Source organism: Chiroxiphia lanceolata, chromosome 6 (assembly GCF_009829145.1).
Source record: "Chiroxiphia lanceolata isolate bChiLan1 chromosome 6, bChiLan1.pri, whole genome shotgun sequence".
In the NCBI taxonomy this organism is placed as follows: domain Eukaryota; kingdom Metazoa; phylum Chordata; class Aves; order Passeriformes; family Pipridae; genus Chiroxiphia; species Chiroxiphia lanceolata.
Genome location: NC_045642.1, coordinates 15,624,736 through 15,638,686, shown reverse-complemented (window position 1 = coordinate 15,638,686; position 13,951 = coordinate 15,624,736). Strand labels below are relative to the sequence as shown.

Below are 13,951 nucleotides of genomic sequence, written 5' to 3'. Positions count from 1 at the left end.
CAAACCTTATTATTGCTGCTACTATACGTAGCAGGTGCATAATGATGTGGAAACATGGCATAGTGGTACTAACAGGCCTGAAAAGAGAAGCTTTCAACAAAGGGAAAATCTTGCATCCCAGGACATGTTACTTGTTAATGACTAGTTTTGCCTTCTAACTGTCCAGTGCAAAGACTCTGAGGTTGATCAACACTATTTTGCATTCACTGTCTACTCTGAAACCAAATGCAACTTCAGTTTTAAAAGTAATGGTCAAAGCCTTCTGAACAACAGAAGAGGTAAATTGTCAAAGCAGAGGCAATAGAGAAATACATAACCATGCAGAAGATTGCAATGGCCATTACAACCTGAACTTCATGCCTCCTTTTACCTTTGGCTTCTTATAGAAGCCGGACAGATACCACCTCAAAACCTGCTTCATTCGAGTGTACGGGTCATCTTCAAGGACAGCCCTGCAAAAGAGAATATAAAATGCTCTTTATACCAGTCACACATCACATTCATTTCTTACCAGTATAATAACATTATTTTGAACAGTATTTCCCCAGAACTAAAGGGTTCTGTGCTGCTGCCAGTGACAAAGGTATCCGCCAGCAGAACTAATAGGTTTTTTAGTAGCACATATCATACAACACAAAAATAAACTATTAAAAGGTGGCAAACCTTGCCCTGTACTCCTAGAGAAAGGCTAAAAATATTTCTGGAGTGTATTGGGTTTGACTGGACATTCAAGTACGTTAATGTGGGACTGCCACTCACAGTAGCATTTAGTCAGAGCTAACAGTACACTGTGAGTCATAAAACCAGTAATACCTATGCCACCAAAATCAAAGACAATTCTATTTTTGTCTCTTTTGCTTTGTTTCCCTCTTCCTTGAAAGATGTTTAAAGGTGGTGTGCTATAAGGCCTCTATCCCACTTTGAGATCTCATACTTTAGGATGGAAGGGACTTTTAAAGGTCACCTCATCCAACATCTCGAAGACGAAGCAGGAAGTAAACATGAACAATGGAGTTCCTGGTATTTCCAACCATTTAATCAGATTTAAAAATCAACTTGGATAAGTTATTGTAAAATTTAGAAGGATCATCCGTACCACAAAGAGGTTTATTTAACAAAACCTCCAAAACTCTCAAAGTGTTCTTAGATCTCAGCACTGAGGAGAACCACTTCCTGAACTTCAGATGTTACAAATACCACAGACAAAGCTTGAAAATGCCACAGTTTTATAATTAGCCAGATGCGGTGGAATAACTGCACTGAGTAAATAGTACTGCTATTAGAATATTGCACACAGTAGTTTCACAATCCACCAGGCATATCTCATTGAGAAGGCAGGTCCTATCTGGAAGCATAACATTTCCTATTTTCTACTCTGCTGCTCCCAGCAGGCCTCTCTCATTAAGGGTTTTAAAACATGTTTATCAACCAACATAATTATATTGCTTTTGGGGGCAGAAGTGCTTGACCCTTCCGTTCACTCTCTGTCCTATTCCCCTCTGTACATGAGTACACCAGGAGGTGGCACAGTTCTGTTGTGAGACACTCAAAGGCATCAGCTGAATCCCCATCAGTTCCAGCCAGTGCTGGCAAATATGTGCAGTGCAAAAGTAGTTTTGCCTGGAGTTTAATTTTCCCTTTCTCGCCCCTCACTGTCAGCAGTTTATCTTTAAAAAGTCACTGCAGATGGTGCCTGGCTTGGTCTATGTTGAACCCAGCGACCTAGGTATTATTTGGGAGCTTTTCAAGCATACCAACACATATTTTCACAAATATAAAAAAAGTGTCCAGGTCAGGCACACTCTTCATGCTGCTTACTGGGAAAGCAGGTCAGCATGGTAGTAGTAGTCAGAGAGTTTGTTAAGGAACGAGCGTGGCTCCAGGATGAAGGTGGGCAGCACCACCCGTGACAGGTCCATGCCAGGACGCAGCTGCTTCAGCAGGATCCACATCAGGCTCTTGTTCTCCTCAGAGACTGTTTCTGTTTGAGACGATTCACCTGTCTACAATGGGAAAAGGGAACTTCAGGGCAGAAACAGGAAAACTATTTCTCATGGGCATATTTACCTGGCAGGTCTAAGCTCACCCAGGCATACTTGGCCCTGGCACAAGGGTGAATACTCACCTACACCATCACAAAGAGACATCAGCTATGTCTCAGTAGAAATGAATCCCCAGAGCAGTAAAGTGAGTGGTACAGAAAGCCCTGGGCATCTGTGAAAGTTGTTACAAGGCAGGGTGCTCCTTCCTGAGCCACTGTCTCCACACACCTCAGGACTGCAATGGGCCAACTTGGCCCAAAATTTACCAAAAGGACTCTGCACTTCAGGTCCTCAGGAGGTGTGAACATGCCCAAGGCTGTTACAGCATCACTGTGGCCTGGTGGGATGCACATAAGAAGCTCCTCTCAGTCCCATTCTCAGCGAATGAGAGACTGTAAGATATACTATTATATGTGCAGAAAATTTTAGGAGACAAACAAGTAATCAACAGAGAATGGAAGCAGGTCTCCAATTTCAAAACAAGACAAACTGGTGTGTCAGTAGGTAAAGGTCCCACTGACAGGCGACAGGCTCAAAAACTCCAGAACCCAACAACGCTGCTCAGCGCCCTCTGCAGCAGAAGTGTGGGTAATGGTGAAAAAAGGCAGGGATTATGCTGTGGTTTCAGCTTCAACTGTATAGTTCCTATACATTCAATGGGGCTATGAGATGTATAACATGGAGGAATGGGCCTTTCAAGCCATCAGAGAAGGAAAATAAAATTAAATTTTCAAATACGAATGTCATTTGAATGCATTCTAGGCATCATAATTTAACAGTGAAAGAGAACACCTAGGCTTAGACTTACGACTACTGACTTTAGGCAAGAGATTTCTATGACAAAAAACCCACAGATCCACTTCTGAAATGGACTTCAATTTAGTAGAGGACACAGCATATCCCAATAGGACTTGTAGGTGGTGTAAATCACTCAACATTTATTTTCATCACCTGAGCATTTCCAGTACCACCTTTTTGACCATCAATCAGCCCTATAGTCATAGTCAGTGTAATAGTCATACAGGGCTTGCAGGCTGAGAGAATTTCAGACTCAGGAACAACAAAGCTTTTTTCATTTAAGTGTTTTTCCATTATTGTACCATTCTTATTTTGACAGTCTGATGCAACACACAGCTTGAACCTCCAAGAAGAAATGACATACCACAGCATCATCTAGGGCTTACACATGGGTCTGTCAGAACTCTCATTTTTTTATCCAGGTTCTCAAGTGTGCAGGTATTGGCAAGGTAAATTTATGCCATGTTGAAATTGCTGGACAAGGTATTACTCTGCAGAATAAATCACTGCACCAGGGATGGATGAAAACACAAATAGGAAAAGGTGCAGGGGGACACAAACGACTTCAAGTAATTTCTGTTTGCTTTCCCCTGAAATAAATACATCATCCTCAATAACCCTTTTTATAATTCATTAAAACTAAAATCTTGGCCGAAAAAAAGGGGTTCTAGGTTATCAACCTATGTACTGAGGTATCTATTTTATATTCTAGACCAACTTTTGCAATCTCAAAGTCCTTCTGACAACTGTCTCTGCCTTCACATTCCTACTGCAAACAAGGCGAAGCTGAAACATCAACTGCAGAAGCACACGCCTTTCAAAGCATAGAGATGCACCTGCACACGTGCACACATTTCAGATGAGCTCTCGAAGCCAAGCTGAAAATTTAACAGTGCCAGTTCGTGACCTTTGCCCTGCCACACCCAAACTGTACACAAAGGCTGAGAGGCAGTTTCAGTTTAAGCTGACATGTGACTTCACTGGCACGTGTTTACCTTGATACATCTGCGCCCACTGCTGAGAAAAGCTACCTCATTGCATACAACAACTTGCTTCTCTCTCTAGTACTCTCACCAGTGGGATCAGACTCAACAACCAGTCCTACCTGTGTGTCCCAGGTGACAACAGCACCATCTCTTGGCCAACAACAGAAATCTAACAAAACACCCAGTGGTGGTCAAGGCTACACGACAGTTCTTTTTGGAAGTCCATCAGATGTTACCTCTGCCTGAGCAGTCACACTACAGCTAATCTTACTTAATGCTGCACAAAGTGTCATTCTACAACAGAAATTTAGTCCTTTCCAGTTGGTTTGTAGCGCATCTTTTTTTATTTTAATGTAAAACTGCAGAAATCTCTCTCTCACACCCAACACCCACATACACATATCAGTGCTGGCTGTAAGGCTTGTTCAAACACCAAAATATCACCCTACCCTACCAACATTTCTAGGACAAGTTTGTCATGTGCCAAAAGGCCATTTCAGAATAAGCAGCTGACAGAAATTAAGTTTGCTTTCATTTTGCTGCTGCTTATTTGCTGCTGCTCATCTATATTCAAAATTCCCTGTTTGAACCCAGCTCTCATTTGCTGTGTGTCTGCAGGGGGATTTGAGGGGAAAAATGCACAAAAGAGGAGTTGGGTGTAATTAGGATATATTTAACTATATTTGCTTCCTCAATATTAGTAGTACACTGTCAGGAAAACATTGAAAGAGGAGAATCAGAGGCTGGTGAAGGGGCTGGAGCACAACTCCTGTGAGGAGCAGCTGGGGAACTGGGGTTGTTTAGCCTGGAGAAAATGAGGCTGAGGGAAGACCTTATCATTCTCTACAACTACCTGCAAGGAAGCTGTAGAGAGGTGAGTGTTGGTGTCTTCTCCCAGGTAACAAGCAATAGGAGAAGAGGAAGTGGCCTCAAGTTATGTCAGGGGAGGTTTAGATTCGATATTATAAAAAAATTTTCACTGAAAAGATTGTCAGGCATTGGAACAGGCCTGGAATAGATTATGGTGGAGTCACCACCTCTGGAGGCATTTAAAAGCCATGTAGATGTGGTGCTGAGTGACATGGTTTAGTGGTGGACGTGGCTATGCTGGATTAATGGTTGAACTAGTTGATCCTAAGGGTCTTTTTCAACCTAAATTACTCTGTAATTCTGTGATTCTAGGAAAGAAATAGCTTTCTAGCAGTGCATTTCTTTGAAGCATCAACAAGACCTTAGCTTCCTTGTTCAAAGCAATTAGCAAGGGAGTGCTCAGAGCTCTCCCAGCACTGGAGCAGAGCTCCTCTGCTGCCTGCTCAGACCAATTCTCAAACAACACACTTGGCTGGCCCAGCTCTCTACCACTGCCTTCCTCAGGGGTGTCACAGCGACATCCAGCTAACAAAGGCTCTTATATGGAAGAAATGCATCCTCCTGCTGTTAAATGACATGAGAAATGACTTTCCAACAAGCAACTGTCATTTAGCAATCAAGTGGCTCGAACGCTCCATTCAGACACACAAAAAGGATGTTCCATGCATAATAAAAAAAGGAAAGTATCATATTTTGTATCACGCAAGGACTGAGCACCCCAATTGGCTGGACACATGCCCAGAATAATAATTCCCCCTCCTGCTGGCTCCACAAATGTGCCAGTGCTGTGCAGCTCTTTAATGCAATAACTGGTTACAGCAATCGCTGATGTTGGAAACACGCCAAAGCACAGTAGCAGAGCTGCTGCTCATAATGCATAATTATTAAAGCACATGATAATTCAACATAATTTAGCAGAAAACTGTGCGTTGCTTTATCTGTAAAACACTGGAACTCACAAAGTTGGCTGTTACCTGCCATACATCTAGAAGGCTGAATGACAAATACCGTGAACAGATACATTTTAACAGAAACAGGGAGCAAACAATTTTTTTTTTTTTTTTTTTTACCTCCCCAAATTCTTCATAGATCTGCTCAATGTAAGTGGTCCCTTTCCTTCCCGGAGAGACCTCTCCATGTATTTCTGACTGATCACTCTCACTTTCATTTGTCTTCCGACTGTTCTCATGTGTTTCATTCTCCGACTCTTCTACGTTGTCTCTCTCCGACTTGTCCGAAAAAGCATCGTTTTCCAAATGGTGGTTGTTCTCCAGGGCTGATTCATTCAAACTGCAACACACAGTTCGTTACTTGCTTCAATTTGATTTATAAAGCCACATTATTTAAGGCCTTTTAGACACGATAAAAACACCCGCGGGACTCACAGTAGGGTGTGCAGCCCAGGAGTGTCTCAGACATTGATTTCCTGGATAACAGGGGTTTTATCACAGAAACAGAGAGATATTTTCCATCAAAATTTTCCCCTCCAAACTGCACTTCTCAAAATGTGCCACACCACACAGCTCCACTTACCCATCCTTACACAGAATTGCCACTGGCTCTGCATGGGAGCACACCCACCAGAGGGATAGAGAGCACGCACTGACAACTTTACATTGCTGATTAGAGAACTAAAGCGTCAGTCAGGAGAGATCTTTCCCTTTACAGAAGCAAATCAGTGGACTGTAGCATACAGGAAAAATATGACACTATGAGATACATTTTCTTTTTGGTACTACTGCTACTTTATTTCAACAGGGTGGTCCTAAGTCAGCCCTACACTAGAAAAGACAAATTTAAAAATCAATAAAAGCAAGTATTTTCACACACACACATCCCTCCTTCACCCACCAGACTAACCTGGGGAATGGGCTTTCCACAGACAATGCTGTGTAGAAGAACTGAATTGAAAGCATGGACTGGACAATTACATGTAAGAAGAAGATTCAAATTGTAAGAGCATCCAAAGGAAAGTATGAAAGATGTAGCAAACTTCATGCTCAGTGATCCAGGCTTTAGAGAATGGGGAGAATGCCAAAAATTCTCTCTCTCCTTTGAAAAAGCAGATGCATTTCATATGACAGATGGCAAACATGATTACATGGACCAGAGGTCAGGTGCTGAGAAGTATTCACTAACTGTCCACTTTTAAAAGTGATATTTAGCACAAGCTTCAGTTTTCCCTATTCATATATGTCTTTGCACACACTTTACCTCTTTCATGGCCTAGCATTGCTCTCATGTGCTGAGCTTTTCAGCTTGTTCTTCCTCTGAAAATTTCTTACTCAAGTTCTCATGCAAAATTGCACTCAGAGCAATAAAAAAAGGTTTCCTATACAAGGGGTTTCAGATGATCTAAAAAGGCCCTGGATCTTTGTAACTTCCTGTAGTCCTTTTCCCTCTCAAAGCAAGATTTCTTTCCTCAGTACACAGGAATGTTCTGTCAAGCTTGAAGTCTCTCCATGATGGGCTTTTTCTCTGCCCATTCTGGGCTTGTTCCAATTTTTATTAGAGATGAATGCTGAAAGTTCCCATCCCTTGGTCTTCTTCTCTTTCTTTTTTTTTTTCTTTTTAAGATAATTAGGCATTGCTAGGTAGAGCCAGATTAACTTAAAAAACCCCACAAAAAACAACAGAAGAATCAGAACACAGAACTGGCATCAGCTTTTCAGAAGATCTCATCTTCCAACTATGCACTGAAATAAGTTCATGATTTTTAACTGCCAAGCAAGCCACACTGCAACAGTTACAGCTTAGTTTCTGGAGGAGCTCAGTTTCTAGAGTTCTTTTGAAAGTGTCATCTACAGCTTTCTGTGCCTTTAGAAAATCTTTCTTTTCATTCCATTTGTAACTGTAGGTATGTCTGCATATAGGGCTATGTGTGTATATGTATATACAAACCACGAGGTTTTTTAATTTACAGTTGTACTGTATAGTAAAACTAAGATCATAAATCAGAGAGTCAATGATCAGCACTAATAATTTGCTATTAGACATTACATATATTCATCATTCTAGTGCCAGGATGTTACTTCTCTATTTTAGCCAGCAACCAGCAAATATAATGACTGATAACCAAATACACCAGATGCACAGATCATGCATACATTAGTTTGAGATAATAAAAGAGAAAGAAGATGAGGTGAGAGCTGTCTAGGGAGATTATCCCATGATTCCTCACCACAGCTACTTCCTGGATGGTAGGTTCAGGAAGTTATTAGTTGCTGATCATTTAAACACCTAATTTATTTCTTATTTTTTCAATGATCAGCTAAATATGTGAGTTTTGCCTGTGGTTGCTTTGCTCCCTTTACGTAGTGAAAGTTTTCTCCATGGGATAAAAATGCTTGAAAACCAGCGCATTACAAGGCTTTTGGTTCATGGCTGAGAAGTAGCCCTTGTTTCTATCTCACATTTGTAAGAAGAGCAAGTGTTTTTCTCAAATGCTGCACATTTGAGAAATATTTGAAGTTTCAGTGGAATAAGTGATTATTTTCTGTTTCCTCTGACCTCCCTATTATTTTTCAAGGATTTCAGATTTAGTCCAAGTGGGAAATAAATTCACATGAAAGTTCACTCAGCTGTGGACTGATTACCCACCAGCCACAAACAAGGCAAGACTTAACACATCCAGAGCAAAGGAGCCACTCTGGGGAATCAAAGGGAAAACAGATGCTCCTCATTCTCAGGAACAAATTTGAAATGTAGCCAGGCTATTCTATTCCTCCAAACAGAATTATCACTGAATACGTATGATATCCTAAAAACAAAAGCCACATCATGAGCTTGAAATAAAATCAGTGTAAAGACTTCCCAGGGGCTTCCAATGGGATTTGAATCAGACTGTAAAAGCTGGGAGGGAATAACTATGCTAAAAGTCATCACTGGATTTCCATCATGAATGTGAATAGCCTGAAATTCTTCACGACTAATTTACCATTTCAGCATATTGGAGTTGTCTTAAACCAGTGCTTTATTCCTTTAGTGGCATTCCTGGAAACATCAGTCACTGACCAGGACTTTTTTGGATTTAATACCACTCTTCTACACAAAGCAAAGAAAAAACTTAAGCTCCTATCAAACAAGTAACCAGCCAGATTCCTGGAGTTGCTGGAGATAAGACATGGAAGCCACAAGAAATGCAACCTCATATTAAAAAGAAGAGTCCTTGGTGCCTAAAGGTCTCTTGTCTAAAATCAACAATTTACACAGTACTTGAGCCTTTGATTCACTTGCACTGTTCTCTCTCTGTCATTTTCATATGCTACTAAGACATGGATTTTAAAATCACTGTATAATCTTGATTTGTTTCCCAGCAGGAAAAGAGCAAATCAGCCAGCAGACAAATGTAACTTTGGCTCAACAGAAAATGCGCCTTTGCCAGCTCCCAAGGGGGTTTTGTTCTCCCTATAATATCCATCATCTCCCCTTTCTTTTTCTGTTCTTGACAGAGTAGTTTGGCTAATTTGAAGATAGAGTTAAATGTAATTAACTGGCCCCCTAACAACAGCATGCCAATTTAATTGGTAAGATTCCCTGTAGGGAAAGTATTTAATTAGAATGATTGAATCCCTGTGAGGAAGTCACTGTCACTGGCAACCAAAAACCCTCTGCTCAGCACTTGCACGTCTTGGGTTTTGTGTTCTCCCTTATTTAAACGTTCTTTATTCCTCCAGGGATCAGAGCAAGTCAGCCCCTATCCTGCAACCATCAAACTCCCCTGGGCTTTGAGCACTGGGGTACACATTCAAAACAGTGTTAGGACTCAGAAAAAACAGTGTAGTGTCCAGACGACCACCCGATTTGAATCAGACTGAGCTAAGATTTGAGCCTATCACAAAAATCTGATTCCACTTATGGGTACTCTGTCCTGCTGAAAACTCTGCCATGTGTACTAGTATTGCTGAGACTCATAATTCAAGAGGGTTTTTAATGTTGAACTACTAAGAAGTGAAATAGAAGCACATTTAAGCGTCATTCACACATCATATTTTGAAGAAATACTTTAATACAGTTTTAACTCTATCTTCTGCACTTCCTTATAGTAGCCATGGTTTGCCTGAATGTTCTCAGTGCCACAGGCTCTATTTTAATATTATGTGTATTTCTGTACACACATCCATCAACTGAAAAATAAGTCCACTGCATTCCTGAATTCCTTATCACAGCGAGCACAGAGACTCTCTCTTAGGCAGAAAGAAATTAGAAAGCAAAGTATTAATGGAAGAAGCCCAAGAACAATAGAAGCAATAGAATTTATAAATACCAGGGCACATGACCTGGTAACACATCAGATTTCCTTCTCTTCTTCCATTGCTCTTCAGTAAAGCTCTTCTTCACATTCTAACTAAAAACCCAAACAACAGGACTGGACAATACACACTGGGAATACCAGAGCCTTTCAGGGCACAGGTCAGACCAAAATGCTGCCACCCCTTCGGTCCCATGGGACCAGAGATACCTTCACACTCTGAACAGGACTGAGACCCCTGCTGTTATAACAGAGCCTAAGAAAACCACTTAAAGATGAGGTCCCACTGTGCAAGGCTTCATCTTTGCAGACTGCAAGAATTGCTACCCTGAAAACTGCGTAACCAATGGTGCATTGCTGTGAGCCTTAAAAATCAAATTTGAATCAGCAGAACTAGAAATAGACACTACCCCTCCCAGTTCCCACTCCAAAGGCCAAATGTCTATACCAGAAAGATTTTTGAAGTTGCTTATTCAGCTATAAGCAACAGAAAGGCCTGGGGGTTTTTAATGCCTACAGAGCTTTGATGTGGGTTGTTCCAAAATGCTGCAGTAACACCAGGAATATGAATAGAAAGGAGGCTTATATAAAAATTTATCTGATGCATCAAGGAAGAAACTGGACACCACTCAAAACCCCTGTAGAGAGAGAAAGTAATTATAAAAATAAGTATGCAGTGTGTGCACTCTGCTGACTATGACACAGTATTATTAGGAAAGAGAACACATTATTAAAAAATAGATCAGTCTCAGAGCCATATGTACTAGCAACACACAGACATTGTTAGTAACTTGTCTGTGTAACTGCAGGTCTGCTCTAGCAGCTAGATTCTGCAATCTTTACTCAGGCAAGCCATTTTTCATGCCAGCATCTCCAGACACCATTTTGGCCCAAGCAGGGGATAGAAGAAAACTGGTTATTGTTTATGTACAAATGAACACAGCTGAGGCTCCCCCCAGTCTGTGTGCTCAAGCATTACGTGGCAACAAACCTCATATGCACCAAGCCCATATATTAGTGAGGAACGCAAGCAGCAGAATATACAGGCTGGTTTTTAAACAGGTTCCCTTAGTGGACTCTGGCTAGATTGTGCTAAAGTTTGAGCCATAAAACACCTCTCTGTGCACTAAGAAGTGACAGCCCCATCTTACTGGAAGAACTCCTGGTCTGACATAGCACTTGTGTGCAAGAGGTGGTTGATCCCCGCATGCGCAGAATCACTCGAGCAGTTCATTTCTCCATCCTTTCCCTGCTTGGAGGCACTGAGACGGAAGAGGCTGGAGCAACGAAGGGCAAGTTCCAAAGCATCCAGCCAGCATCGGCCTGTCAAAACAAAAATAATTATTTAAGCATAGGAGAGTAAGTAAGACAATTCATGCATTGCTTCTCAAAAGCTTCTTGCCTAGGAGTAAAGCTCATTATAATTCAGGAGGCCACTGTGTACAGTATAGTCTTCCTATAAATAATCCCTAGGTTATCTTGCCAGAAATGGTGTGGTTTAGTGGCTGCATGAGTAATACATCTGCATTGGTAATACAGTGGGAAACTCATCCAACTTCCTCTTCTCTAATAACATCTCTTCTTCTAAGACATGAACTTGTTCATATCCTTTTGCCCCTTTCTGATTCAGTCTGAGATGCAGGAAATGCATACGGGTATGGTGCTTTCAAACCCCCTAGCAACTCGTGTCTGCAAGTAATAGACCCCAAAAACATGTTCAGCATTTGCCATCCCCACCACACACACTACCCAATAGATACTGAGCCACTGTGCTGTGCAGGAGTGATTCCTGCTTAGTCTGGGATCACTGAACTGCAGCCTGCTCAGGGGTCCCACACAGGGTGTAGTGCTGCAGTAACAATCATCCCAATCAAGATGCAGGATGGTCAATATTTGCCAGAGTGATTAAGACTAGAGAGAGCTGCTTGTCAGGCTGGTCATCTTCCTCTTTCTCTGCATTTTTTTTCCTTTTCTTCATTCTTTCTCTCTGCCTAGTCCATCAGATAATCTGAGTGGAACATCATTTTTTCTTATCTTATCACAAAATATCTTAACCTGAGGGGTCTGTTTTGCAGCTTTAAGCATGGCACAGAGACAAGACAAACTGCAGTACCTATGCACAGCCACACTGGATTTCCTTATGGCCTGCACAAGTCTCACAGACAGACAGCAAATGGAAAGCACGGGAATCCAAGCTGACCCTCGGCTCTGTTTGCAATGATCCGTACAAGCCTACAAAGCTGTGTGTCAAAGCCTAACCACCACAATGCTGGAGCTCCTGTATTCCTGGAAGTACCTAAAAATAGCCTGCTTCTATAGTGCAGTCATTAATGAGGCCAGGACACCTGCAAATTGGCTGAACATTCGAGAACTGGAGTATCAAGGGAGTTATCCTCTGATTTCAAGCATGTAAAACAGAGCTCTTCATTACACTTCTCAGAATACATTTTGCAATAATTAGAAGTGTGCTTGAGAGGCAGTGAAGAAAACAAAAGGATTTTGCTCACTTTTGGCAAGTGCTGCAAACAGGCTTTCCCTGGACCACATTAATTCCTAGATTGCATTTGGGAAATTTTTCCACTACATTCAATTCTATCACACAGCATCAAGCACGTGCTGTTCTCTTGGGCAGAACTCCCATCAATTTCTATATGACCAAAACATGGCTTTATAGGAAGATCAATGAGAATCTAAAAAAAATTCTAGAACATATGTATATAAAGACACATTTATACATTTGTGTGCCTTTCAGCACTTACTTTGACACAAAGCTGCACCAGAAAAATAAAAATACCTCAAATCTTTGAAGAATTGCCCTTGAACATTTAGCCACAAACACTGCAGCGCCCATGACTTATTCTAATTTCATCCTATAAATTCCTTCAGCATCAGCTTCTGATTTAATAATAACATCACAAATAATGGTTAATAAAAGATAGAATGCTGTTGGAATTGATTTCACACTATGTTGTATTTAACAAATATTCTTGCATTAAGGCTTTACATGCAGAGATTTATTCCCTTCTCACCTTGTGGAGGATTTGCATGGATAACCCATTAGAGCTAATGGTTGCGCTGAGCACAAATCCACTTCCTCCTACGTATCCCCTGTCCCCCAAACCCACCAAGATGGAGGCTATTCCTGTTTCAGGCTATTCCACACAAGAGAGCACCCTCCTACTCAGGCTCCCTGCCTTGACCTACCTCTGCCTTTACCTTTGCTTTTCTTTTCCAGCTCCACAGAGTGAGGACTGCATTATTTGACATTTGGAAATGCTGCATATGTCAAGATATTTTTATATTCAGTGGGCTTGTAAAATCAGGTGCTTTGACAGGTAGGTTGGTTTGTAGCAGCATGAGCCCTTTGGGGCAGTGGTGTCTCCTCAGTGCCCTGCAGCACCCATGTACACACATTATCTTAGCATGGTTGTGGCAAGGGTGACCCAAAGCCTCCCTCTGACATCTCCCTCGCTGTGCCCCTGCAGCCCAACTCTCCCCAGGGCTGTAGGCAGAGCAGGCCACACTGGCCACAGCCTCATGGGAAGCTCTTTTACCCCCACTGCCACAGGTATTCACCAGTACTGACATGAGGTTACAGGCTTGGTCAAAAACTTTGGGGTTCACCATATCACCAGAGGAAATTTCTACACAATATATCTAGGGTTTTCATCTCTTTAGATAACTCCCTGGAAGGGGTTATGAGTAACTTGGATCTTTGTTGAAGCCTTATTCAAAGAGCCTAACTTAAAAAAAAAATTAAAAATTACATATTCATTTTAATAGTCCAAGGCAGATAGACAAAGCTTTAGAGGAACTCACTGTTCATCAGCAGTCAGCATTACTTGTACTCTGCAGAAAACAGAAATGGCATCAGTCTACACCCTTACTTTCATTCCTAACAGAAAATGAACTGAAGGGATGTACACCATCCCCAAGCTAGGAAATGGGTCTTCAGCCATCAGGTGGTGCTGTGAATCCAAACAAATATATGTCACTAACCCAAA

General features: G+C 41.6%; 1 protein-coding gene across 6 annotated transcripts in view; it reads right to left on the bottom strand.

Annotated features, from left to right (window-relative positions):
• The window catches only part of OSBPL5 (oxysterol binding protein like 5), a 177,471-nt gene that overhangs the window by 17,212 nt on the left and 146,308 nt on the right, over positions 1-13,951 (bottom strand). For all 6 annotated transcript variants that reach the window (XM_032690058.1, XM_032690052.1, XM_032690053.1 and 3 more), the window contains 4 exons: positions 11,099-11,270; positions 5,767-5,986; positions 1,819-2,003; positions 371-452 (listed from right to left, as the gene is read on the bottom strand). In XM_032690058.1, coding sequence (XP_032545949.1) covers positions 371-452; positions 1,819-2,003; positions 5,767-5,986; positions 11,099-11,270 — 659 coding nt within the window. The remainder of the gene's footprint in view (positions 1-370; positions 453-1,818; positions 2,004-5,766; positions 5,987-11,098; positions 11,271-13,951) is intronic.